Source organism: Capra hircus, chromosome 13 (genome assembly GCF_001704415.2).
Source record: "Capra hircus breed San Clemente chromosome 13, ASM170441v1, whole genome shotgun sequence".
Taxonomy (NCBI): domain Eukaryota; kingdom Metazoa; phylum Chordata; class Mammalia; order Artiodactyla; family Bovidae; genus Capra; species Capra hircus.
In genome coordinates this window covers 6,507,067-6,533,205 of record NC_030820.1, presented here as the reverse complement: position 1 = coordinate 6,533,205, position 26,139 = coordinate 6,507,067, and the positions used below count along the sequence as shown (strand labels likewise).

The 26,139-nt window shown below is 44.7% G+C and overlaps 1 protein-coding gene across 1 annotated transcript in view; it reads right to left on the bottom strand.

Annotated features, from left to right (window-relative positions):
* The window catches only part of SPTLC3 (serine palmitoyltransferase long chain base subunit 3), a 141,015-nt gene that overhangs the window by 5,079 nt on the left and 109,797 nt on the right, over positions 1-26,139 (bottom strand). The window contains exons 10-11 of the mRNA XM_005687817.3: positions 11,266-11,401; positions 4,724-4,853 (exon numbers count right to left, since the gene is read on the bottom strand). Coding sequence (XP_005687874.1) covers positions 4,724-4,853; positions 11,266-11,401 — 266 coding nt within the window. The remainder of the gene's footprint in view (positions 1-4,723; positions 4,854-11,265; positions 11,402-26,139) is intronic.

Genomic DNA, 26,139 nt, shown 5'->3' with positions numbered 1-26,139 from the left:
TTATTTTTAATACAGTTTTAAATGGTACTTTCTGTTTACAGCTATTACAAAATATTGGCTGTGTTCCCCATGTTGCACGATACACCCTTGAGTCCATCTTAAACCCGGTAGCTTGTGCCTCCTGCTCAGCTGCCCCCATATTGCCCCTCCTGCCCCAGTAGTAACCACTGGTTTGTTCTCTATGTCTGTGTCTGTTTCTTTTTTGTTATATTCATTAATTTGTTGTAGTTTTTAGAGTCCACAGATGAGCAATATCATACAGAATTTGTCTTTGTCTGACTGATTTTGCTTTTCATAATGCCCTCCACATCCATCCGTGTTGCTGCAAATGGAAAAATTTCATTCTATTTTATGGCTGAATAGTATTCCATTGTGTGTGTGTGTGTGTGTACACATTACATTTTCTTTATCCATTTGTCTCTTGAGGGACACCTAGGTTGCTTCCATATCTTGGCAATTATAAAGAATGCTGCCACGAACATTGGGAGTCTATGTGTCTTTTTAAATTAGTTGCTCTTTTTTCAGATATATACTCAGGAATGGAATTCCCGGGTCACGTGGCAGTTCTGTTTTTATCTTTTGAGAAACCTCTATACTGGTTTTCACGGTAGCTGCACCAATTTACATTCCCACCAACAGTGCACAAGGGTTCTCTGTTTCCCACATCCTTGCCAACACCTGTTACTTGTGTTCTTTATGACGGCAGCCATTCTGACAGATGTAACGTAGTATCTCAAACTATTTAGCTGTTTTTGGTGTCTGTTGTAAAATATGCATAATAAGCTGGTAATGCATATATAATCCCAAAATGGATTTATGTTGAGGCTCATTGATCAACTACCTGAAACACACCAGGACTCAAGAAAAGCTGGCTTTATGCCTCAGGGAATACACACTCCTGAACCATCTTTGTAACATCTGGGAAGAGTTACTTGCCACCTTTGGACTCATGCATGAGAGGATTCTAAGAAAATAGGGGGCCAGTTCTGGGTAGAATGCTGCCAAGAAGTGAGAGAAGCTCAGTGTTGGCCATATGTAGATTTATTTGGAAGGTGGGAAGATTAAAAGGAGGTTAGAGCTGACCTTGGGCTTCTCTGGTCGCACAGACAGTGAAGAATCTGCCTGCAATGCAGGAGACCTGGGTTCTATCCTTGGGTCAGGAAACTCCCCTGGAGAAGGAAATAGCTGCCCATTCCAGTATTCTTGCCAGGAGAATTCGAGGCACAGAGGTGCCTGGTGGGCTACTGTCCATGGGGTTGCAAAGAGTCGGACTTGACTGAGCAACTAACACTACCCCTGCTACTACTAAAGCTGACCTCAGCCCTTCACTGAGGACTACCATTCACGTTAGAAGAGGTACATTTTAAGTCACTTTGTGTTTGTAAAGTGGCCCTGTTTCTGTCTTGTTCCAAAGACAGTCACTGAATAGACTTGTCTAATAATGCGTATTTTTGGCAAGTGTTGTTTATGTTCAGTCACCACCTTAATGCCCTGACTTTTCCAGGGGTCATTTTTCATATTCTCTTCTGTAAGAAACCTGCTCAAAATTTTGTATTGATTTGATGATCTCAAAAGTTTAGAGGCGTTTGTCTAGGCAAGAGTTCCATGCCTCTTCCAAACCAGGTGATGTGTAGGGATTAACTCGTAAAGACAACCACAGGGTCTGATATCTACTGAACTGGCTGTTCATTGAGTGCCTCAATGCTGTTTGGGTCAGAAATAAGATGCAAATCCACCCAGGCTACTCATCCCTTCTGTTGTCTCTAGAGCTTGCTTCTGGGCACGTGGACTTCACCCCACACCTGCAATGTTCTTCTCATAACTCCCTTTCTTCTATCAACGTGTAGACATGCTCAAGTCTCCCTCCACTTTCAGAAGCTTTTTCTAAACCAGTTTCTTGTCTTTACAAACTTCTTGAAAATCTTATCTACCCTTTCTTACCATCATTCATTACATTTAGAAGAAACGATTTGTTAAAATTAATATACTGGAAATACACACTCATTTTAGAGAAACTGGACAATGTAGAAGAGAAACAGCAAAGTTCTCCCATCATCTCAAAACCTAGGGGTAGTTCAGTTGTTAATGTGTCATCTAGTGAATCATTACTGTGTTTTGTTATTGTTGTTGGTGAGTCACTAAGTCACATCTGACTCTGTGAACCTTGTGGACTGCAGCACACCAGGCTCCTCTGTCCTTCACTATCTCCTAGAGTTTGCTCAAATTCATGTCCATGGAGTCAGGGATGCTATCTAATCATCTCTTCCTGTGCTGCCCCCTTTTCCTTTTGTCTTCAATCTTTCCCAGCATCACATACTATGTTCTACACATTGGTTTAAGTCCTAAAAATATAATGGCGAAGCAGAAAGATATGGATCCATGTGTGTGTGCATGTGGTGTGGCTGCACATGTGTGCAATTCGAACTCAAAGTATCATCTTCATTTTTAATTCTTTGTAATCTTATTTCTGTTCCCTTCACTCCCCTAAAACGCTCTGCTCTGAGCAGCAGCAAGCTCCTGGTAACTGCTAAGCTAATGCTTTCTTCTCCCCTCTCACAGCATTTGGATGTTCTGTTGATTCTGCCCCAACCTGAAGCTTTTGCCTTTTTAGTGTTGGTCAGTACACCAGCTCATGACTTTTTGGATTGCACTAAGTCCATCCTAAAGGAGATCAGCCCTGGGTGTTCATTGGTAGGACTGATGTTGAAGCTGAAACTCCAGTATCTTGGCCATCTGATGTGAAGAGCTGACTCATTTGAAAAGACCCTGATGCTGGGAAAGATTGAGGGCAGGAGAAGGGGACGACAGAGGATGAGATGGTTGGATGGCATCACTGACTCAATGGACATGGGTTTGGGTGAACTCCGGGAGTTGGTGATGGACAGGGAGGCCTGGCGTGCTGCGGTTCATGGGGTGGCAAAGAGTTGGACACGACTGAGTGACTGAACTGAAATGAATTGAGCTCCATCTGAGCCCAGGTCCTCATCTGTGATTCCTGTATCCACCCACAGATGCAGGCACTTCTGGAGTCTGCTCTTGGCCCATGTACTTATATTTGGACAATACTTTCTTTTACCATTGACTTTAGTGATCTCCCCTTGAAGTGAAGTGAAAGTCACTCAGTCGTGTCCAACTCTTTGTGACCCATGGACTGTAGCCCACCAGGCTCCTCTGTCCATGGAATTCTCCAGGCTAGAATACTGGAGTGGGTTGCCATTTCCTTCTCCAGGGGATCTTCCCAACCCAGGGATCAAACCTAGGCCTCCCGAATTGCAGGCAGACTCTTTACCAACTGAGCCATCTGGGAAGCCCCGATCTCCCCTTAGTTCCTCAAATTACAGCAACTCCAGTCTTGCATGTTCTCCTAAGCTCTTGAATTGGATTTTCCTTTTTAAAAATTTTATTAAAGTATAGTTGATTTACAATGTTGTATTAATTTTCTCTACACAGCAGAGTGATTCAGTTATACATATAGATATTGTTTTTCACATTCTTTTCCATTATGGTTTGTCCCAGGATATTGAATATAGTTCCCTGTGCTATACAGTAGGTCCTCACTATTTATCCATCCTATGTATAATATTGGAACTTTTCTACCAATGGCTCATAGACATGTAATCCCTACATGTCTACAACTTAGCTCATTTGATTCCCCTAGTCCTGCTGATGATTTGCTATTCTTTGCCACATACCTTATTTCCTAGTAACTTGGCTCTGCTGTTCTTCACTCCCTAGAGGGCTAGAGACCTCGGTTTATCCTTGATTTCCTGGCCTACATGTGTCCTGCATCCAAATATTTGCCAAGTCTTGGCAGATCCATGCACGCATAATGTCCGTTCCTAGATTGATTTTTTTTGTTTCCATTGCCCTTGACCTCATCATCTCTTATTTTGCTTGGATAGCTCCAAACATGTGATGACGCGCTGCACCTCCATGCTCCGGCAGCTATCTTTACTAGGTCGTCATCTGGAGCCTCTGTCCTGCACTTGTCATTCTTTACTAGGTGAGTTTATTCTCTCTGGAATTATTATGAGGTGCCTGTTTATAGTACATCCTCTTAGACTTTTTGCCCCAGAGTTTTGCATAGAGCAGACACCTGATAGTGTTTGCTAAACTGCTTTGATTTTTATGAGACAGTTTCATCAACCCCAAACTGACTGATCTGGTTTGGCTCTGATATTATTCATTCATACAGAGACTGAAAATTTTAAGGACATTAAAATGGTAAAATGGTTTTGAAATCCTTTGCACCTCAGGTAGGATGAGCTTTTACAATAGGTCTGTCTTTGCTGTTGGCTTTCCAGATCTGGCTAATTTGAGTCCTATTTTCTTGTGATGGATGTAGTGGCTCTGACCAGTGCCAGGATGTAGGCAATTGCTGCTGAAATAGCACAAGAAGTCAGCACCAGCATTTAAGAAGAAGCCAAGAGCAGACGTCTGGCTTTTCAGTCAGTCTTTGCTGTGAAACTGAAACAGCGACTTGACTCAAGTCTTCCCTGGGTTGATTTTCTTTTCTCTCTGCTGAGTTGATCACATTGTTGTGCATTGCTGGGACTCCCCTCCCCCCTCCCTTTTTTTTTTTTTTAAAGTAGTGAGGGTTATTGGTGTCGTTTCCTTACACCATCCAAGAAAAATCCAGGGAAACCCAAGCAAGCTCTGTAAAAGAAGGTGCTCAGACTCTGAGGCCCCATCCTGCTGTTTCTGCTAGGCCGTGGGCACTCACCGTGTCCAGCATCTCCCGGGTGTGTGCTGCTGAGACACAAAACCGAGCCCGCGCTTCTGCAAGAGGCGTAGCTGGAAATCCAACGACCACCACACCGATTTTTCTCTCTAATAGATGTCTTGCAAAAGCCCTAAGGGAAAGATTAAGAAGGAGGTTAACTGAGAGATAACAAAATTCTACTGCAAAAAAAGGAATGTGGCTAATGACTTTGTTTTTAAAAAATAAGTAGAAGATAACTGAAGTAATGAAACTTCCGTCAAATACAATTGACCAGGAAATGTGGCAGCCAGTCACTTGATGGCACCCATAACTGTGTGTGTATATTGTGGGACATGGCCCATTCATTAGACAGTGGTGTGTTCAGTTTTCAATGCTGAGCAGAAAATGCAGATGGACGTGGACATGACCGTGACCCTGGTTGAACAAATTCATATATATGGAAACTTTTGTCTGTAGAGTTCCTAAGGAATAAAAGCCCTAACACACTTGTAGGACAAGAATAGAGACACAGACTTCGAGCAAGGGCTTGTGGACACAGAGGAAAGGAGAGGGTGTGATGAAGTGAGAGAGTAGCATTGATGTATATACATTACCTTGTGTACAATGGACAGCTAGTGGGAAGCTGCTGTGTACACAAGGAGCCCAGTCCTTGATCCCTGATGGCTGAGAGGGGTGGGATTGGTGGGGGTGGGGTGAGAGGGGGGCTCAGGAGGAAGGGGATACATGTACACATATGACTGATTCATGTTGTTGTACATGGAAACTAACACAGCATTGTAAAGAAATTATACTCCAATAAAAAGAACCCTAACACAATGCAACTACATAAGGAAACAATTTGTTAGATGCAAAACTATATGCTTTCAGTACTTAATACAGTACCAATAATACAGTGTGGAGATTTTGAGAAGCCTCTACTTCGTGACTGGAATTTCAGAGTCAAGATCAGAGGGTCTGCGGGAGACAACCCCAAGCCACGTTCTCTCTCCAGAGACAAGGATTTTATTTTCCATCAAGCCAAAGATATGAAATAGCAAGGGTCTTCTCACTTTTTATGTGTGCCTTCAGGGATAATAAACCCATTGGCTGGACTAAGTGGGGATGGGGAGGAGGGTGAGAGGGAAAGAAGTGTGCATTCACAGAGTCTTTCTCTAGAAGGAGCCTAGAGGCCTAGGTCATAGAGTTACAGAGCTCTTTGATATAGAGTAAAACCTATTAAAGCTACGATTCCTTCTCCTTAACCATTTCTAGCATCTTTTTATTTCAGAGCTAATCTCAGTAACGATTCTAGAATACTGAGCTCTCAAAGTCTGTAAATTTCTTGCACTGAGATCCAACCTCAGGCACAGGTTTGTGCATCCAAGTAAGTGAGTATTTCCCTCTCTGTGCTCATCGCTCCCCACAGGACTCCTTCGTCCCTGAGAAGTTCTGCCCACAAGTGGGGTAAATGTCTCAGATCCTCTAGGCTTAAGCGGCGGTGGTTGTTGTTTAGTCGCTAAGTCGTGTCCGACTCGGTGACCCCAGGGACTGTAGTTTGCCAGATTCCTCCGTCCAGGGGTTTTCCAGGCAAGAATGCTGGAGTGGGTTGCCATTTCCTTCTCCTTTGTGGGTCTTATTTTAGGCTGGAAGCTGACAACACCACAGAAACCCTGAGTTTCACGAAGAATCCTCGATGCAGCCATGGAGAAGAATGTTGTGGGGTTTCTCCTTCTCCTCCTGTCTAGCTGACAGCTTTTAGGTTTCCTCGTGCAGAAGGTGGGTTGTCAAAGGAAGCAATGGAGATTGCAGGGACCACCAGACACAGCCTCTCTGGCCCCCTGGCTCGGGCAAGGCGAGATTCAGCCTTTGATTTGGAAAGGTTGCAAGGAGATGGAGCTTTCTAACTGAGGAAGTTTGAAAACCAGCCATTCTTTCTCTTTCTTGATCACCCTATGGAAGGCTGCCCACGGAACTGCACAGGATGAGAGCTTGTAATTGTCTGAGAAACAAGTCAAGTGCTTTTATTGCTAGAGTACAAACCACCTGACCCATGATTTCTGGCTGGCTTTTGGGACTCCCCAAAGACCATTTTCACTGTCTGCACTTTTCTCTTTGTACCAGAGGAAGTGAGTTTTGCCAAAGAATGTAGAGTGAAATATATGACTGCTGATTCATTAGGTTAATCTGAGGCCTCCCTGGAGCACGTCTAGATTTAAAGCTTACAACTTATACAACTAAAGCTAGCCTCCTTCAGTTAATGGATATGATTGTTATGAATGTGCAGCATAATGAGCCTCTGGGTTTGTACTCCCCAAATCAAATTAGAGCTGGCATAGCCCAAAAGAAACTAAACTACTCGAATAAGAAGAATAAAATATTAGCTCTGCACTGCGCACAGCATCCGTGCACTTTCTGCGCCACCATCCTCCAAGCATATGATGAGGCCTGGGGCTGGAAAATGTCAGTCCTCTACCAAATAGGAAATACAATTCTTCTGATTATTTAAGTGAATTTTTATATGTGCAGTGAAATCCCATTCTACTCTGCTACCTAGAAGAGTCCAGTGGTAGAACTGCAGTAGGACTTGATTCAAAACGATACCTGGTTAGAGATCATATTTCTATTCTGCAGTGGGGGGAAATGTGGAGAAATCACAATTCTCTAATAAAATCAAAGGTTTTTAAGTAAGCGAATGGAAAAAGTGTTCAGACACTGGCTGAGACAACTAACTCCCTGTTTTAAAAGCTTTTCTGCATATAAACTTTCCATTGAAGGAATATCTGAGAAGAAAACAAGACCAGGGAATGGCTACTCCTGCCAACAATAGATAACATTACCTTTTGGAACTAACCTGTTCTAAGTTTTCTTTAACAACAGAAATAATCAGATTTTTTTTGGTGCTGATTGTACAGTCCCCATTGTACTAAACCATGCCCTTTTGATTCACTGATGATGACATTAAAGAGGGTTAAACTATGCTCTGCCTTGCTTTAAAGAGATGTGCATTTTCCCCCAGGGACTAAAGCTTGAGAGGCTGTGCAGTGCATTGAAAAGAGCCCTGGTTTAGGAGGCAAATGGAACTGACCTGAACTCTGGGCTCTAGTACCTGCAACAGGAGTGACACTGAGAAGATAGTTTTGCCTTTTGTGCGTTTAGGTGTCTTCATTTCTAAACCCAAGCTAGGCATCCCGCCTTCAACGGCTGAACACCGGGTTTAAGAGCCCTCCTTAGCATATAATTAACATTCAGCAATATTAGCTCCTCCTTAAAACTATCTTACAAGGGAAGGCACTAGATCATTTGACACATCATCCAAAGTCCAGTTGATGCAGGGCATAGCAAGACCTTTCCCTACTCTTTTCCCGGAAGTTTTATTTTTATTAAAGGATAATAATTATTTTACTTTATCCTGTATGAAATAAATATTTTTAAAATATTGTAATTATTTTAAAAAGACATGCAACCACAGTGACTCAATGTTATACTCAGCTGAAACTAGTAATAATAATCCTTGTAGCCACAGTAGTAGAAGTCGTTGTAATGATGCTGTCTTCCACTGAGTGAGTGCTTATTCAATCACTGCACCAAGTGCTTTATATGCACTATTAACACTATTAAAAATAACAGCCAACCCTGAGTAGACCCCTGTAAGAGGTGGCATGCCAAGGCTGATAGCTTCATCTTGTTTAATCTTCGAATGATATTAGGAAATAGGTCCTATGCAATCCCATTTCCATTTTTTTAAAATTTATGTTTCACTGGAAGATAATTGTCTTATGATGTTGTTCGGTTTCCACTGTAGAACTTGGATCAGCCATAATTACACACGTGTCCCCTCCCTCCCCTCTCCCATCCTCAGAGCACTGGACTGAGCTCCCTGTGTTACACAACAGCTTCCTACTAGCTATCTGTTTTGCACACGGTAGCGTACACATGTGAATGTGGCTCTCTCCATCCCACGCTCTCCTTTCCCCTCTGTTTTCACAGTCTTTATTCTTGCCCCACAAATAGCTTCATCAGTACCATTTTTCTAGATTCCATATACATGTGTTAATATGTGATATTTTTTATGACTTATTCAATGTTGTATAATAGACACTAGGTTCATCCATCTCATTTCAACTGACTCAAATTTGTTCTTTTTATTGGCTGAATAATATTCCACTGGGCTTCCCTGGTGGCTCAGATGGTAAAGAATCTGCTTGCAATATGGGAGACATGGGTTCGAGCCCTGGGTTGGGAAGATCCCCTGGAGGATGGCATGGAAACCCACTCCAGTATTCTTGCCTGGAGAATCCCTGTGGACAGGGGAGCCTGGCAGGCTACAGTCCGTGGGATTGTAAAGAGTCAGACATGACTGAGTGACTTGGCACAGCACAATATTCCACTGTATATATGTACCATAACTTCTTTATCCATTCATCTGTCAGTGGACATCTCGGTTGCTTCCATGTTCTGGCTATCGTAAATTGTGCTGCAGTGAACATCGGGGTACATGCATCATGCGTCTTTTTGAATTGTGATCTTCTCAGGGTATGAAGATGCTCATCGTTGCTCATCATTAGAGAAATGCAAATCAAAATTACCATGAAGTATCACCTCACACTGGTCAGAATGGCTATCATTAAAAAATCTATAAACAATAAACACTAGAGAGGGTGTGAAGAAAAAGGGAACCCTCTTGGACTGTTGGTGGGAACATAAATTGATACAACCACTATGGAGAACAGTATGGAAATTCCTTAAAAAGCTAGGAATAAAACTACCATATGACCCAGCAATCCCACCACTGGCCAATATACCCTGATATATCTCATTTTCAATATGAGAAAAGTGGGGATTCAGAAGTTTGGTTTAATGAGGAAGAGACAGAATGAGAAGTCTTTTTCATTCCAAACATCTCATTCTACTCTAGAACATAACTTTTCCAGGAAACTCCTTCTCAGTTTTATTTTCATTTTTTGCATAAGCTTTGCCAAGTCAGGACTCCTGTCGTATAAAGGAGGAGAGGAACTCTGTCTCATTCTGTCTCCACGCACTTAAGTGCAGTTTGTCATGGGCTCTTCTCATTAGATGGACTCAGCTTCCCATCCTGTTGAGGTTCTAATTCCAGCTTCCATCATCAAATATCAAGCACACTCCCTAATACCACCCTCCAGTATTGTGTAATTAACACATTTCAAAATAAAGCAAGCTTACTTTTGGTGTCTTCATTTGAGCAAATCATAAAGTATTAGATAAGCATGGGCTAAGCATGGAGTTGGAACAGGCCACTTCCCCGGCCACTCTGAGTAAATGTGGATTTTTTCTGTGCTATCCAAGACCAGATGCTAGAGGGCTTTGCAGTATCTGCCGCTTGGAATCACCATTGTCCCCCTCCTTACCCCCGCTGCCATCAGCACAGAGCAGTGTCCTGTGACATCTGCAGCACCCTGTCCTCTGGGCCACCCCAAGCACTGATTTCCTGACCCAGATCCACAAACAAAGGGCTCAGTGGTGGACAACTGTGGTGCATGAGGCAACTCGTGTGGGTGTCATTTGGCCCTGGCGAAATGATGTGAGTGGACATTAAAGAAACCATCTTTTAGGAATGTTTAACTCAGTCCTAACCATCATGAGTTTTCAACAAATAGCCCCAGAGCTTCTTTTCTATACTACTTCTAATACTCTGCCAATCAACCTAGACTGTCAGAGAATCGAATAGAAAGTTCCAACAATACGGTTGTGTTAGAGTGGTGTCAGGACCTCCAGAATCTGATGAACATCTGTTGATAATTACTTTCTCCCATGTGCTGGGTCAGACACACAAATATTTTATATTTAGAAAAGATTTTAATTAATTTCTTTTAAATCACAGAGTTCATTCATGTCTAGCAGATTGGAGAATGACTCCTGGAAAAACTCATCGACACCATATTGAGAAAAAGTCTTTTTTTTTTCCTCTTTATGCACTTATTACTGATGCTCAACTTCAGAGTCACAGTCATTGGAAAACAACCTGAAGTTGGCTTACAGGAGAGGTATTAAAATTTGGTGTTGGGAGCAAGAGTTTTGGAGCAAGAGCCTAAGTTTGGGTTTGCCTTTTGGTTTTCCTACACTTGATCTTGACTTTGGAAAGCTATTTAACTGCTCTCAGCCTCAGTTTCCCCACACAGTAGGCTGCCTTCTTTGGAGGATGGCTGTGAGAGTTCAACGGGAGAATGCACAGAGCCTGGTCATGTTGCTTTTGAATGTTGGGAGAGAGGGCTTTTTGAGGTTCTCCCCAAGAAAGATCTTGGGGCAGGAGGAAGGGCAGGACCCTTGTTCATTTATAGCTGAGGCCTCAGGCAGCAAGTGGTTTCACCCAATTCACAGAGCGTGGAAATGGTGGGCCGCAGCAGCTGGCTCCCTCCCCACAAGACCCTGTGACTTCTGAGAAACCGGACAAGTGAGTTTTGAGCTCAGCGTCTTGCTCAAGATGCAGAGCAGCACCTGCGCTGAAAGGGTCCCTGGTGTTGGAGTGCCATCTCCATCAGATCACCCTGGGGCTTAGGTGTTATGGTGGGGGTCTGCTGGATACTCACGCTACTTTCGCAGGCATGTAAAGGAGCAGGGGGACCACAGGAGACTCTTCGTTGCCATACACAATGAATCCCATTTGGCTTAGCCTCTGTCTGAAGTATCTTGTATTTTTTGCCAGTTGCTGTACTCTCTGCAGCCCTGGAAAGGAATAGGCATGAAATCCATCAATTCCCACCTGGAAGAGGGAAGCAGATGCCAGACTGTCTTGGCAAGCGCTGTTAAGTCTTTCTGCAGGTCTGCATTTAGGGCTGGAGGAGGGTCAGAGCAGGGTAGGCAAAGATCTCCTGGTGGGCAGGTATGGGCACTGATGCCCGGGACCTGCCCTGCGCCTGGAAGACAGGGTCTGGGGGAAAGTGCTGCTGGCTACTGCTGCCAACTACAGTCAGGCTAGGCTTCAGGGCAGCAGGGGAGCAGGAAGGGTGTCTCGCCAGAACAAAGGAGGTAAACTACTATTTACCAGGTACCCACCGTGTGTGGAATCTGCTAAGTGCTATAGACGCATTAGTTCAGGGGAAGGGAATGTGAAACAGAACACCAACCAAGAAGGAGATTGTTGCAAACCTCAACTGTCCCTCTTCTCTTCTGTTATTGCTCTTCAACCCTTCCCCCATCCTCGTTCTCCAGGAAGATCCCTCTCCAGCTCTGCCAGTCCTCAGAAAGCAGACCGTGAGGGAGAAAACACCTTGGTCGTTGTACTTTGTTGAGAAAGCTGACCTGTCCCCCCAGGCTGGCAACAGCCCGTGGATGAAGGACACGCTTCGCCTAAGGGCAGTTCATTTGGCTGCTGCCCAGGGAGCTGTGAGTGGGTTTCTCATGAGAAGTTTGCAAAGAGATAATATATATGAATTAGACCAGTAAGACCGTCTTGCTAGTAGAGCATGGCTATAAAAAATTTAGAGAGAATCAACAATGGGATGAAAAACAAAAAATGATGGGAATTGAGAGAAAATTGTATTACTGGAATCTGTGAGACAGAGGAAATCACTGGTCAGTGGAAACTAGGGCAGCCATGAAGTAGAGAAGTGGGCAGTGCAAGGTCAGATAGGAGCAACGAGAGAAAAGAGGTAGAAACGGGCTCCTGGGGGGAGACGGGCATGAATCAAAGAATCACAGATGAATGTAAAGTTGCAGCTCTGATGAGGGTGGTAACGAACGCCATGTGGTGTTTGAGAGTCCACAGTGGAGAGCTTAGACCAAGTCTGAGGAAAGCAACGCGTGATGAGTGAGCTGAGATCTGAAAGATAGACAAAGGTTACCAAAATAAAGAGGAGGGAATTCCTCACCCAGGAAACAGATGCAGTGGTCCTATAGTTTGTAGGCAAAACAGAATGGTTGAGAACCAGCAAGATGTGGTTGAGGGCAGGGCAAGACAGAAGGAACAGTGAGTAGCTTGTCTGAAAAACCAGAAGTACAGGGAATTGGAGAATCCAGCATTGAGTGCTTGGGAAGAGGAGCTTAAAAGGGAGAGAAAAGCAGGAGCAATCAGGGAGGGAAAAGAAGTCAGGAGAACTGGCATTCACTGGCATTATTGATATTGCTACTCATGGATAACTTTTGCTGTGAGGGTTCCTAGCTGGGACTTGGTTTTAAAGACACAGTTAGTTGCAGGTATAGTTTACTTTCATTCATATGGGCTTTTAGTTTCCTACCCACCTTCTTGAAACAATAAGCTCTCTCCCCTAAAATTTCAGATTTGCAACATGAATCCAAGAAAGGGACTTGGAGAGGTGTAGAGCCATTTGCATAAATTTTGTTGCATAGACACAGCCTCTTTTGTGCTTTAAAAAAAAAAAAGAATTGTTTTGGAACATGCTGAAGTGTCTTCTGGTACAGAGAGGAAGCTATTTGAAGGACAGAACTAGAAGTAAAGAAGAAAAATATTTGTCATTACTTTAAAAAAATTTCTTCATCCATACATTGTAACAGTGTGTGCTTAGGAAGATGAGAACATAGGAGCAAGGGTATTGTGGATCAGAAAAGAGGGGCTGGACTATGACTTGCTTAAAGAAGGTGACTTAGATACAAATGAACTTATTTACAAAACAGAAACAGACTTGTAAAAAACAGACTAAAGGGGAAACATTGGGGGAATAAATCAAGAGCTTGGGATGAATGTACACATACGACTCTACATAAGATGGATAAACAATGAGGATCCATTATATACTAATGGCACAGGGAACGCCGCTCAATGTTCTGTGATGACCTATGAGAGACGAATCTAAAAACAGATATATGTATGTACCTGTATACCTAAAACTAACACAGCATTGTAAATCAACTATACATCAGTAAAATAAAAAAAAAAAGAAGGTGTTTCAAATGAAGGCACAGATATACACCCCAGTCTTCAAAATGTATTCCATATGGCTTGTCCCCTGGTATGCGCAGCTCTTCTGTTGATTGGTTAGCTGTAAATGAATAGATGAGTTCATCAGGCTGGGTCTGATACTTCCTAAATGACCCCCTCTAGGACTAGACGGATTTCCTAGTCTGGTAGTACCTGAATGACTTATATTGCTTTTCCCAATGGCATTATCTTTGCACTTGCCCATAATGACTCATCCATCATTGGGCTGCCCCGCTACTTAATCGGCCCCGTCTGTCCTCTCTGCCTTGATTAACCCAAGTAACTGGATCACCAGCTAATGTCGTCACTTTCTGGTTTCTAGATCCTTTGGAGAGTTGACCAGATGGATCAGAATATTGATCACAGGGGCAGCTGACTCTTAAGAACTGGATGTTTTATTCTTGCCATCTTTTCCCTCTTTGAACCACGCAGCATAGCATGGCAGGCAGGCCATTATGACACACTTTGTGGACACCACTTTTTCTCACGTAGGGCTCCTATAGATGGCTTGACGTCTTTTGAGCTGGCCAAGATACAGCTCCTTTCAATTACTCTATTGCTCACTTCTGAAAATTGGAAACATTCTCCTAGTGTTGGAGGGCCTGGAGGCAGAGAGAAATCTGTACGTATAAAATGCTACTCATCTGCAGGATGTGGGTGATTTGATTAATTATGCTGTACTTTGAGCTTCTTGTTTGAAAAGCACCTTGTCAAAGTAGAAGGGATTTTTGCACTTGTCCTTTTGTACAGGGGTGGGCACGCCAAGATGACATGAAGGCTGGGCGTGGTAGTGACCTTCCCTTTGCAGCACATAAGGTCCCTAGTGAAATACTTTCTGATTCTCCTTCAACCCATTATAGAGAAGACAGGGGAGGCCCCGCCCAGATAAATAAGTTAGGGGTCAGATCTCTTATGTAGAGTGCTGGAGAGCTTATGCAGTTGTGTCATTTTGCTGTATTGGTTCTCTGGAAAAGGAATAAGCTCTGGAGTTAAATGGACTAGGAAACTCCAAACTCCACGTGGACAACTTAAGGCTTTAAAACCTCAGTTTTACCTGGAAATGAATAAACTTATTTCACAGGAAGACTTGGAGCAATAAAGGGGTTAGTGCAGGAACATGCTTAGTACTATGTCTGGGAAACAGACATTTACAAGGTTAGTTACATTTTTCCATTAGCAGCAGTTCGCAGCAGCCTCAGTGGCACCTCGGAGCATCTAGAGAGTTCCCATGCCCGGACTGTACCCCAGACCGATGAAATCGGCATCTCTGGGAATGAGACCAAGCGTGAGTTTTGGCTTTCACCAGGTGCAGCCAAGGAAACTCAGTGTAGAAACAATGGCCATTACCAGTTCAGCCCCAAGGCCATGGGTGGCTGTGTTTGGCCGTGTCTTGGCTGAGTCATGCTCCTTGGTGGGACATGGAAAGTAAAAAGATGGGCATTTGTCCTTGCTTCTTGTTTGGCAAGATGACATCCCAGCAGTTATTGAACGCCTGGGGTCTCCAGTGGTACATTTGGGGGGTGACTTGCTCCTGGACAGTTATCAGCTCCAAAATGCTCACTTGACTGGAGATCAACCCACTGTCAACCTCGCCCCTCCCGTGAGGCTGGATAAGGTCAGGGATGGACACAATCGGACAGATGACCTGTAGGGTGCCATTCGGCCCACTCGGGTTTCTAGCTCTGCCGACTTGAGGGATGGACTGGGTTTAACCTTCTCTCCAATGCTGTTAAAACAAAAACAGCTGGGGCCGGGGAAGGAAAACAAATAAAACCCTAAGCGTCCCACTACAAAGCCATGCAGTCCCCTAATAAAAACAATCACCAGTGGAGTTTCCAAAAATATGCTTGGGACAACTCCATCTTCAGAGGGCCAGGAGGCACTGTGGAAGGAGGACATGCCCAGAATGACCTGTCAGAAGCTAAAGAAGGAAAATTTCTTCTCTGTTGAACCATCGGCTGGCAAGAAAGAGAAAGGCATTTCCCTCTGTAAGGCTCCAGCGCATTTGCCAGCCAATACCAATGACACTCTCTATTTTCTGCAGACTTTTCGAGCTCGCTGTCTAACAGAGGAAATGTGCATAGACCCAGATGCCGTCGGGGAGACTCATTTTATTATGACCCAGGTTGCAAAGGGCACATACAGAAACACACATGGCGCTCCTCTCACCAGTGCAGAATACAGACTGGGAGACCTCAAACCTGCTTCTTGGCAGCTGTGCTGGGAAAAGGTGGTTCTTTTCTTTAGAGATGGGTAGAATCTTCCCTTAAAGCCTGTCGCACAATTTAAGAAGTTGATCTTTCTCAACAACCAAATTGATCCTCCAGGGTGCCCGCAGTGGTCTCAGAAGGTCTCCCCTGCCCCTCCGCGCCCACCCCAGCTGTCCACGGCCTCCCCTTCCTTCCATTTATTTGTCTGATGCTCACACTAGGCTTCTCCTCCAGGCACAGGGAGGGGCGGGAGCGGGGGTGCTGGGGAGAGACCTTGGAGTAAAATTTCAACGTGGCAGCAGGAACCCAACGTCTGTTATTTTAAGCTCTGGACACCAGACAGGACATTTTGTTTCCAACACACTCTGGGGCAGGGGGATCTCAGGAAAGATCAAGAGGCTACAGAGCAGCAAGAGTCATAAGAATCACATTAGCAGTGACAAGCTTCCCAGTGGGATGGCGAAAACAGGGTTTGGAGTGGTTTGCAGAAAGGAACACACGTTTTTATCAGGCGCTGAAGCGCTCCCTTTTGATGTCCAGATTCCAAGGTTACGGCGTGTTTTATGCTCACACGCACATGTGCCAAGGACTGCCCAGGCCTCTCCATGCCCCCATTAATGCATGCAGGAGCGGGACTGGGCAGGCTAGATGGTTTCATTTCCATGCCTCTACCTCGCCACTTGCGGCTCAAAGACACCGTCAGGGGCTTAATCCACAAGGAGAGGTAAGGATGAACATCCCTTGTGCAGCTACTATGAGCCAGGCACTGTGCTTTGGGGTCCCCTTCACAGACAAGGAGACTGAGGCTGGGAGGTGGCTTTTGCGTTACCCAGTGGGCCTGGACATTGGTGGTGCCATCGAGTTTATCAGAGTCTGCTCTTTGAAGAAGCTGTGAAACTTATTCCCGATGAGGTGTGAGTCCCATGGTTCATGGGTTCATACATTTCACAACTGAAAAGCCTTCACTGTGTACCAGAGAAAGGCCAGCTGCTAATATGGAGAAGATAAAAGAATTCTAGGGCTGTATAATAATCTACCAGTTAGGCAAGAAATAATCTACCAGTTAGTGCCTCTGAGGTGTTGCTAGTGGTAAAGAACCCACCTGCCAATGCAGGAGACGCAAAAGACACAGGTTTGATCCCTGGGCCAGGAAGACATTCTGAAGGAGGGCGTGGCAACCCACTCCAGTGTTCTTGCCTGGAGAATCCCACGGACAGAGGAGCCTGGAGGGCTATAGTCCATGGGGTCACAAAGAGTTAGACATGACTGCAGCAACTTAGCATGTGCACACAATCTACCAGTAGACTGGGCAGATATCAGGTAATAGACAGGAGAAGGGCTGTAAGACAAATAGAGACAGAGTCAGCAGGCCTGTCACATAGCAGGGCTTCTTGAATCCTTACAGAATAAGTGATATGATTTAATTTTAATTTGCATTTAAATAGAGAGCAGTTCCTTAGTTACTAATGATGGGGAATGAGGGTAATTTGGAAGGCTGGAGTCTTCTGGGAACCTTGTGAATTGGTGATTCTTAATCAGGGGAACACACCAGAGTCTTCAGGGAATTTTTTGTTTTCTAGGATACTCATGGGTAAGCCCGGGAGAAGGCAATGGCACCCCACTCCAGAACTCTTGCCTGGAAAATCCCATGGGCGGAGGAGCCTGGTGGGCTGCCGTCCGTGGGGTCGCTAAGGGTCGGACATGACTGAGTGACTTCACTTTCACTTTTCACTTTCATGCATTGGAGAAGGAAACAGCAACCCACTCCAGAGTTCTTGCCTGGAGAATCCCAGGGACGGGGGAGCCTGGTGGGCTGCTGTCTATGGGGTCTCACAGAGTCGGACACGACTGAAGCGACTCAGCAGGAGCAGCAGCAGCAGCAGCAGCAGCAGCATGCTAAGTCCCCATCTGCAGAGATTCTGCTCCCGCAGGACTGGTGTGGACCCTCTTGAAAGCCCTCCCCTGGGTGACTGTGGTGTGTACCCTGGTTCAAAACCAGCCCTTGTAGTCGTGAATTATTGCGGCTGCTGATTCTATGAAGATAATAAGGATGATTCTAATTGAAGACTCTGGAGAGCAATTTTGTCTCCGAGTATTTTTGCATTTTTCTGCTCCATCTACAGATCCGTATGTCAGCTTCCATCCATCCTTTTCTCTTTGCCGTGAGGATGAGCGAGCCACTCATGTCTGAGCATTAATTTACTGCTCTGTTAAGTGGGGATGGTGACGATCTGTCTCCTGGGACTTTGGGGAGAATGCTACTTAGTGCTATTCAGCACAGGGGCTGCTGTGTGGCAGGATTGAAAGACGAACGTGTCTACTGTTTTCAAGGAGCTTATAGATGAGGAAAATTAATCTAATAATCATAAACGATAGAAAGTTGAATGCCCTGTGGAAGAAATGCTCTGGGAGTTTGCAACAAAGACCCCGGAGGTGGCAAGAACACACCTTGTGCACCAGAGGGGGGTCGGTAGCCCACTTGCCTAGAACATTTGGTTCACCGCCAGGAGAAAGATCAGTGGAATAAGACTCAGAGGGCTAGAGCTGCCAGCCCAGGAGCTGGGGGGCACTAGAGTCCAGGCAGCAGCACAAACAGGATACGCCACGTTCTAGGGGGTTTCGGGAGAGGAGACTGCAGCATAAGGCGCATGGAGTAGGATAAAGGAAAGGCTGGAGGTGGCCAGGCACAGGAGGAGGCCAGGGTGGCAGCAGAAACGGGTGAGAGCGGGGCTGCAGCCACGGCTGCGGCAGACCAAGAGACAGTGCCCGTGAAAGAAGCTGCTCGGCAGCCCCTTAGAGGCAGTGCGTACAGTATTCAGACGCTCCGGTTCTCAGAGTGTTTGCTGGGCAGGTTATACTGAGGAAGCCTAGAGGGTGCGGGGAAAAGGCGAGGCGGAGGCTCAGCAGCTGGGGGAACAGACCCCCCACCTCCAGCTTGCTTCCACACCAACAGAGTTGAGGACTGGGAGACTGATTTTCCTGGGTTCAAACTCCGCTCTGCTACCTCGAGCAAGGCACCTCATCTTTCTGCAACTAAGGTTCTTCACCAGTAAAATGTGAATAATGACAGTGACAATGACAATAATAAGCATGTCCGTTTCGTGCTGTTACAAGGATTTTATTTTAAGCACTTTGGAGAGCGTCTGGTACCCAACTGGTCCTATAAGAGTGTTGTAAAGGTATACAACGACTTTATCAAATTGGCTCCCAGGAACATTTCATCTGAAAAAAATTCCATGGTTCAAAAAGATTAAAAACAGTTCGTTTTCAGTCATCGCTGAGCACTGAACTGACTTGCTTGGATTTGCTCTCTGAAGCTGTGGCCAACAGAAGCGACCTGCGCTATCTACGGCCGTTCTGGTTGTTCCTATAACCTGGTTTTTTTTTGCTGCTTTTTTGTTTTGGTGCCTAGGACATGCCTTTTTATATGTTCTCATCTCCCAGAGCTAAGTATTCACTAGACTAACATTCATTCTGAGTCTTCAAGATGAAGCTTATGACTACTGGAAATCTTTGCATAAAGTCCTATTTGACAAAGGCGAAATGAATTTTAGAGGCATTAACCAATGCTTAAGACCTAATCAGGTTAGCTCTGAGAAAGGCCTGGGCTCTCCCTGAAGAAAGAGACTCAAAGAGGGAGGGAGGGGTCTTAACAGGGACATTCTCCACTGCTGACTTTGAAAATGGAGGGCGTCATATGGTAAGAAATTCAAGTCTCCAGCAGTTGAGGTGGGTTCCCAGCTGACAGACAAACCGGGATCTCAGTCTGGTGACCCTCAGGAACAGGGTTCTGCTACACCCATGTGAGCTTGGAAGAGAAGGGTGAGCTCCAAAGAAAGCTGCTGACACCCTGATTTCTGCCTTGCCTGAGACTGCCCAGTCTCCCGGGCCCAGGAGACTGTGAGATTATAAATGGGTGTTGTTTGAAACCCCTGAAGTTTGAGACTTCTCTGGCAGTCTAGTGGTTAAGGCTCTGTGCTCCCAGGGCAGGGGGCAAAGCTTCAATCCCTGGTTGGGGAAATAAGATCTCACATGCTGTGCGGCATGGCCAAAAGATAAAAAAAGGAAGCCCTGAAATTCGTGGTCATCTATTATGCAGAAACAGAGAACTAACACATTCTCTCTCGCCCAGAGCACAGCCAAAAATCCACCTGCCTAATCCTCCCCAGCTGTGGCTGGTGGGGTAAATGGTTTTCTCCCCAACTTCTCCAGACAAGAGTGGGGCTAGGGTACGGCCCCCAGTGTGTTGGAGATTTTTGGTGTTCAGTTGAAAACGACCTGTGACAGGGAAAACAAAGATCAATGTGTAGCAGCAACTCCCCTTCACCCTCAAAGATCCTACAGCTGGAATCACATTCTTCTCCGGTTGGACTGAACCGACAGAGAATTCCATGTGTGTTACATCACAACGCCCCCGTCTCCCCATCCACACAGAGGAAACAAAAGTGAAGAGGAAACTTCTGCAGGACTCATGCTGTAAAAGGATATCTTGTTTGTAGGATGGGAGGAAGGAAGTGGCTACACTATCCTTTTGCCCCAGTGCCAGGGAAAAGACAAACAGATTCTCTTTACAGTCGTGCTGGGGAAATCGTTTAAGGCCTCAAAGCAAGTGCAGAATTTACTGATCTGCCATAAAATCCTACCCTTGGCTAACTCAAGGGGAAGTAAATGAAGGGACAGAACATTATGGACCAGTTTTTGAGCCATTTCTGCAACAACCAGACAAACTTCCCCGCCTAGGTAGGGTTGGTTCCACGGGTTGGCGAATTCTGTTTATTGGATGCCCTCCCCACCCCGCAGTGGTCCTGAAAACATGTGAGCAGCCATAGGGCAGAGAGGCAATGACTGTCACTTTGCTTGCTAACTCCCAACCTTAGGTCGCTCCCCCACCCCAGGCCAGGTAGAACTTTCTGACCCCCCAGCACAGGTGATTAATCATGGACAGAGGCAGCCTCGCGGTTGAGAGCCAGCCGAGCGTAGCACCTGCCATCTGTTCTGTATTAACTGTTGCTGAAAGGCCAGCGGCCTGTAACCGTTTAGAAAGCACAGCCCTCTGCACCTTCTGCCTCTTTCTCTGCATTTCTCTGTGTCTCCAGCTGGCAACCAAGGGCCAAACAGATTTAGGAAGCAGCGGCAGGGGTCTTCCCTGTGCAAGGCCATGGGTCTCAGATGCCAGGGGCTCCAGACGGCCCATTTCAGGTGGGATTCTCTGCGGACTTCTCTGCACTCACGGAGGGACTGCAGAGGGACAGAACTAACAATGTGTTGGGGTTTCAGGGGAGAAAAGGACTTGGAGGAAGTGCATTTTGTATTCGCTAAACTCCCTGCCAAGGTGGGTGCTGAGAAGATATTTACAAACTCCGCATCTAATTATCATGGCTTCATCTGCCTGATCACAGTCCTGTCTGGCTGTCCCTCTTTATTCCTCATAGAGCTTCTGGGTGAAGAGTAAGTTAGCAAGAACGGCCACAGGATAAGCTTGATGGTTTGGATGGAGAAGCGTGGTTTGCAGCCCTCCAAACAGCTTGCCCTGTGGAGAAGCAATATCTTAGGAGAAAAGTTCGTGAATGAGTCTCATGTCAAATGTAAACAGGAGGAAAGCAAGAAAATTCCACTCTGGAGAGTGAATTGCTGTCACCCAGTGGACTGATTTCTTTCCGCCTTCAAAGTCCTAAATCTTCCCAGTTAGTATTCCCTTTTTTTAAACCTATCAAACTCAAGTGTAAAAATATGTGTGCCCTGTTCCAGGGACCAGAGCAAAGGTCCAAGGTCACAGCTGGAAGGCGCGGAGGCCACTTTCTCCAAGTCCATGTCGGGTTAGGAGTGGGGTCAGTATCTCACCTGCCAATCTCACGATAAAATTTCACAAATGAGCAGGATGAATGAAATAATCCAGACAAAATATTTTTAAAATGAGGCATGGCTGGATTTTCCAGTGCAAATGCATTATAGTTTAAGTCTCACTCTTTTAAGTTTCCTCTCCAGAGGATAAAGAAAAGAAAAATGATTGAGATTCATAAATGAATGAAGTTATTTGAAAGATCTTGCTATTTTATTCAACCCCTGTTAAGAATTAAATAAAAAAAAATAGAAATTTAAGCCTCTGGAAAAATTTTAAATAAAGTCCCAGATATGGTAAAAAATGAATTATGTGGACCGAATTCACCCACGTGTACAAAACAGAAGCACACAGTTTTTACTGCTTCCCAAAATAGATGGAATGCTTAAAGCAACATTGCATAGAATCGTATTTTCATATACATTCCATCTTTATGTAAAATTGCTAGTTTTATCTTCCTACCTGGGTTTAGAATTTAGTTTTCCCTTGATTGGTTTGCCTTGATTCGTCACCTGCTGGGTGCTGATATGATGAACATGAAAAGTTTGATACTTTTTTAGCCTCTTTGCCTCCTTTTAGTCCATGTCCCCAGATAACCAAAGTGTGGCTGAATCAGAGAGTTGGGATGTCTCAAAATAAACCCACCCAATTCAGATAATCATGGTTTTAAGTTGCATGTTTTAAATGGCAATTTATAATTTTCTGATAAAGATGCACTTTATAATTTTCTGTCTCATCACATCCTCCCTTCCCCCAAAATGTCCTGAATTTCTGAGAGTGTGTTACCACTTCCAAAATACACATTCTCCCCTGTTCTGGCTTGACTTCCAGAGCTGTTCCAATTTCATGTCTTTTTAGTTTCTTCTGGGAAGCGTTATGCCCAGGGTCCACTTTCTGCCTCCAAAAAGCACACAGCATTGGGGAATTTAGCGCCATCATAATCTCAGTACCTGCCATGGCCTGGGATCAGGTTCTGCGAAAAAGAAGCAGAAGTGTTTCTAGTAAAAGCCAGACTAGAAGCCCCGAGAGTCCCTATAAAAGAAGAGATTCATCTTCAGTCTTTTGGACTTTGTTTTTCTTTTTTCTTTAGCTACTTTTATTCCATTCCAGGTCAAGAGTTTGTTTACTAAGTCAATAGAGAAAGATTGGGAAATTGTCTAAAATATACAATGTCTTCCCACAACATACATCCATCAGAAAGACTGGGGAAAGAATGTCCTGGACTGAGGTTAAGTACTGTGGCAAAGACTGGCTGGCTAGTCAACGAACCCGTTTCCTTCTCCCAGGCAGATGGCTAATTTCATTTCCCAGGATCCTTTGTGGTTAGGCAAGGTCACATGACTCAGTTCTACCAAGAGGATGTGGGCAGAAATGAAACACGCCTTTTCAGTCATGGCCCCTGAAAACGTCATACACAGATCATCTTCGCTCCTAGCCCCAACCTTTTAAACCATAGATCAAAGTGGGAGGAGCCACCAGATGGAAGGAGGCTGGGTTAACATCCCTTTTGGACTTTATATGAACAACAAATAAATGTCTATTGTGTTTACGTGTTGGACTTTATTACCACAGCAAGTTAAACTTAACTAAAACTGACCTTGTAAGGAAAGATACCATGAAAAATTTTCAAGGATTCAAAATCCTAATGACCATTTGTTTTCTGTTGGCTAAACGGCAACAAGGGAAACTCTAATTTTTATGTGGGAAATTTAGTTCCTCAATCTCTCATTACTAGTTGCCAGGGAATGTCATGAAAACATGAAATTTCTTGATTGAAAAGGATCCTAAGTGCAAATCACCATTAAGATAGGGGAGAGGAGGGCAGGTGATCCCTCAGCATACTCAGTGGAAAATGCCATTTTGGATGTGTAAGAAAACCCTCTTACCTGTATTTTGGAAATACACTTCAGCTCGGACAGAGGATTAGCTGGTGCCAGTCTTTGCTGATTACTGTGTGAGTCAAATGCACAGTTGAGCTTTGGATGGTGTCTTCATAGGAAACCTTAAGTGAAGGATTCAGCTACTACTTGGATAATTAAAGGAAAAACTCCATTTTTGCTTCTGTGATTTGGTAGCAATAACTTGAATTATCCTGCTTACTCATCTCTATATTAGATGGTGTCCAGAACAAGCCTTAGCATATGTAATCATGTAAAACTATTCATTTATCAAAATAATAGAAAAGGAACTGTACATTTTGGCTTATGCATATATCTACTAAGGAAGTGATCATAACTCCAGTATTTGAACCAAAATAATTCTGTAAGTAACCTCTGTAGCACTGATACTATAATTATTGATAGAGAGTGATTAGAATTCAGGGACTCTGCTTAGCCTTAACTTTGGTCATTCAGTTTTCATTCATTCATATCCTTGATGCTTGCATGTGTGCTCACTCACTCGACTGCATCCAACTCTTTGCAACCCTGTGAACTGTAGCCCACCAGGCTCCTCTGTCCACGGGATTCTCCAGGCAAGAATACTGGCATGGGTAGCCATTTCCTTCTCCAGGGATCTTCCTGACCCAGGGATCGAACTTGTGTCTCCTGAATTGCGGGTGGATTCTTTACCATCTGAGCCACAAGCGAAGCCCATTTGATGCTTAAGGCACAATTACTAATAATTAACTAATCACTACATATTTGGAGGACTGGACTAAGGTGTGTGTGACTAACATAAGAGGCAAGGATTGCATGAGACAGAGGAGGAAAGGATTATTTCCTGTCTGCGGCATCAAGACAGGGCTTAGAAGCCTGCACAAAGGTTCAGAAGATGAAGAGTGGGTATAGTGGATGTGTGGGGAGAGATGAGAGTCTTCTAGACAGAGGAAACATCACAAGCATGCAGAAGGGTGGAAGCCTTGTGAACAGTTATAGGATATGGCCAAAGCTTACGCTGAATGGGGGGCGTCACTCATTCAGCCAGCATATATCGCTTGAGGTTGGGACAGTGTCTCTGCCCTCATGGCACTTGTACTCTCCTGGGGGAGCAGACAATCACCAAAGAAGCAAGAACATAATTCTAAGTGGTGATGGACCCTATGGAGGAAAATGGTGTGGAATGAAGGAGTAGATAGTTACCCACAAGGGAGGGGGCGATACTTAGAAAGGATAGTTATGGAAGGTCTGGGGTTAGTGGCACGAGTTAGAAGGGTCACTCCGGCATCAACACCGCCCCCCGCCCCCCCCCCCCGCCCGCCCGCCGCCACCATTACAAGCTGTACTGAGACCAGATTTCATCCAGTCCCCAAGTTTCAGTCTGAAGTTCTGAGACAGAGCTGGAGTAGCAGAAAACACAAGGGCTTCTGAGTCTGGTTTTGGGAGCCAGGAAGGTCTGGATGGTGGTCCAGGCGTCAACAATGAGGAAAGTGGAAGTTGCTGGAAAGCAGAAGGGACCACCATTGTCTTCTCTGATTTTGACTTATCTGTTTTTAAACATGATCTGGACTTCATCCACTAACATCATCCACCAGAATCATCCTTTTTCCCTTTTCCACTGTTGTTCCTTTTTGAATAGAAACCACAGTCCTCTTGAATTCTTTGGATATTCTCAGTGAATAGAACCAGAGATTTTGCAGGGAAGGGACAGAACACTCAGTGTTAGTTTGAGAATGGGCAATGTCACCATAAACTAGTGATGCTATAATCTAATCAAAATGTGGATTTAAAAGACATCACCTCCCTGGTTCAAGAGTGGAGAGCCTCCTCGCACCAGAGGCCAGTATGCAGAGGGAAAAAGAAGAGCAATCACATTAGCTGAATCTTCATTCCTGAATCTTGCCAAAAATAGCATGGGGATATGCAAACAGAAACCTCGGGCTGAGGTAACAGCTTCTTCACAGATAGAATGTTTTGAATACCTCTCAAGTCATGCAAGAAACAAGAAGAATCTCAGAAAATCAGTGTGAGGAGGCCCTCTGTCGGGGAGCATGTCTATCTAACACTTCCTCCTCAGATCTTGGGCTCCTCACAATTTTTATTTTCTAAAGAGCAAAGGAAGCGCCGCTTGAGGAAGAATGCCTGTATCAGCACAATGATAGGGGTACTTAGATCTAATTTGAGGGGTCAGTTACCCCATCCCTCTCTTACTGACCTTCCTGCTAATGTTTACCAAAGCCTGGGTCTCACATTGAAATATTGAAAGTGGAGAATTGAGGCAAATATCTGGAATATCTAAGTTTGATTTATAAGATGATTGAAGAGGGAAGCTGGTAATACTATTTCTCTCATCTCTTTTGCAGCAATAATCCCAGAATACTATACTGAGAAAACATGCTAAATTACAAAGGTAAGACAGCTTATTGTGTTCCATCCTGTCAAATCCTGTATAGCTCGCTGCTTTACATCAAGGAAGAACGCAATTCATTATTCTATCTTGCCACCCACCCTGCCACCCAGAAGGTCCTATTTCAGGGCAAGACAAGTGTGATTTTGAAGAAAACTAGAAGATTCTATTTTTAGAAGAGTTGTCTATTTTC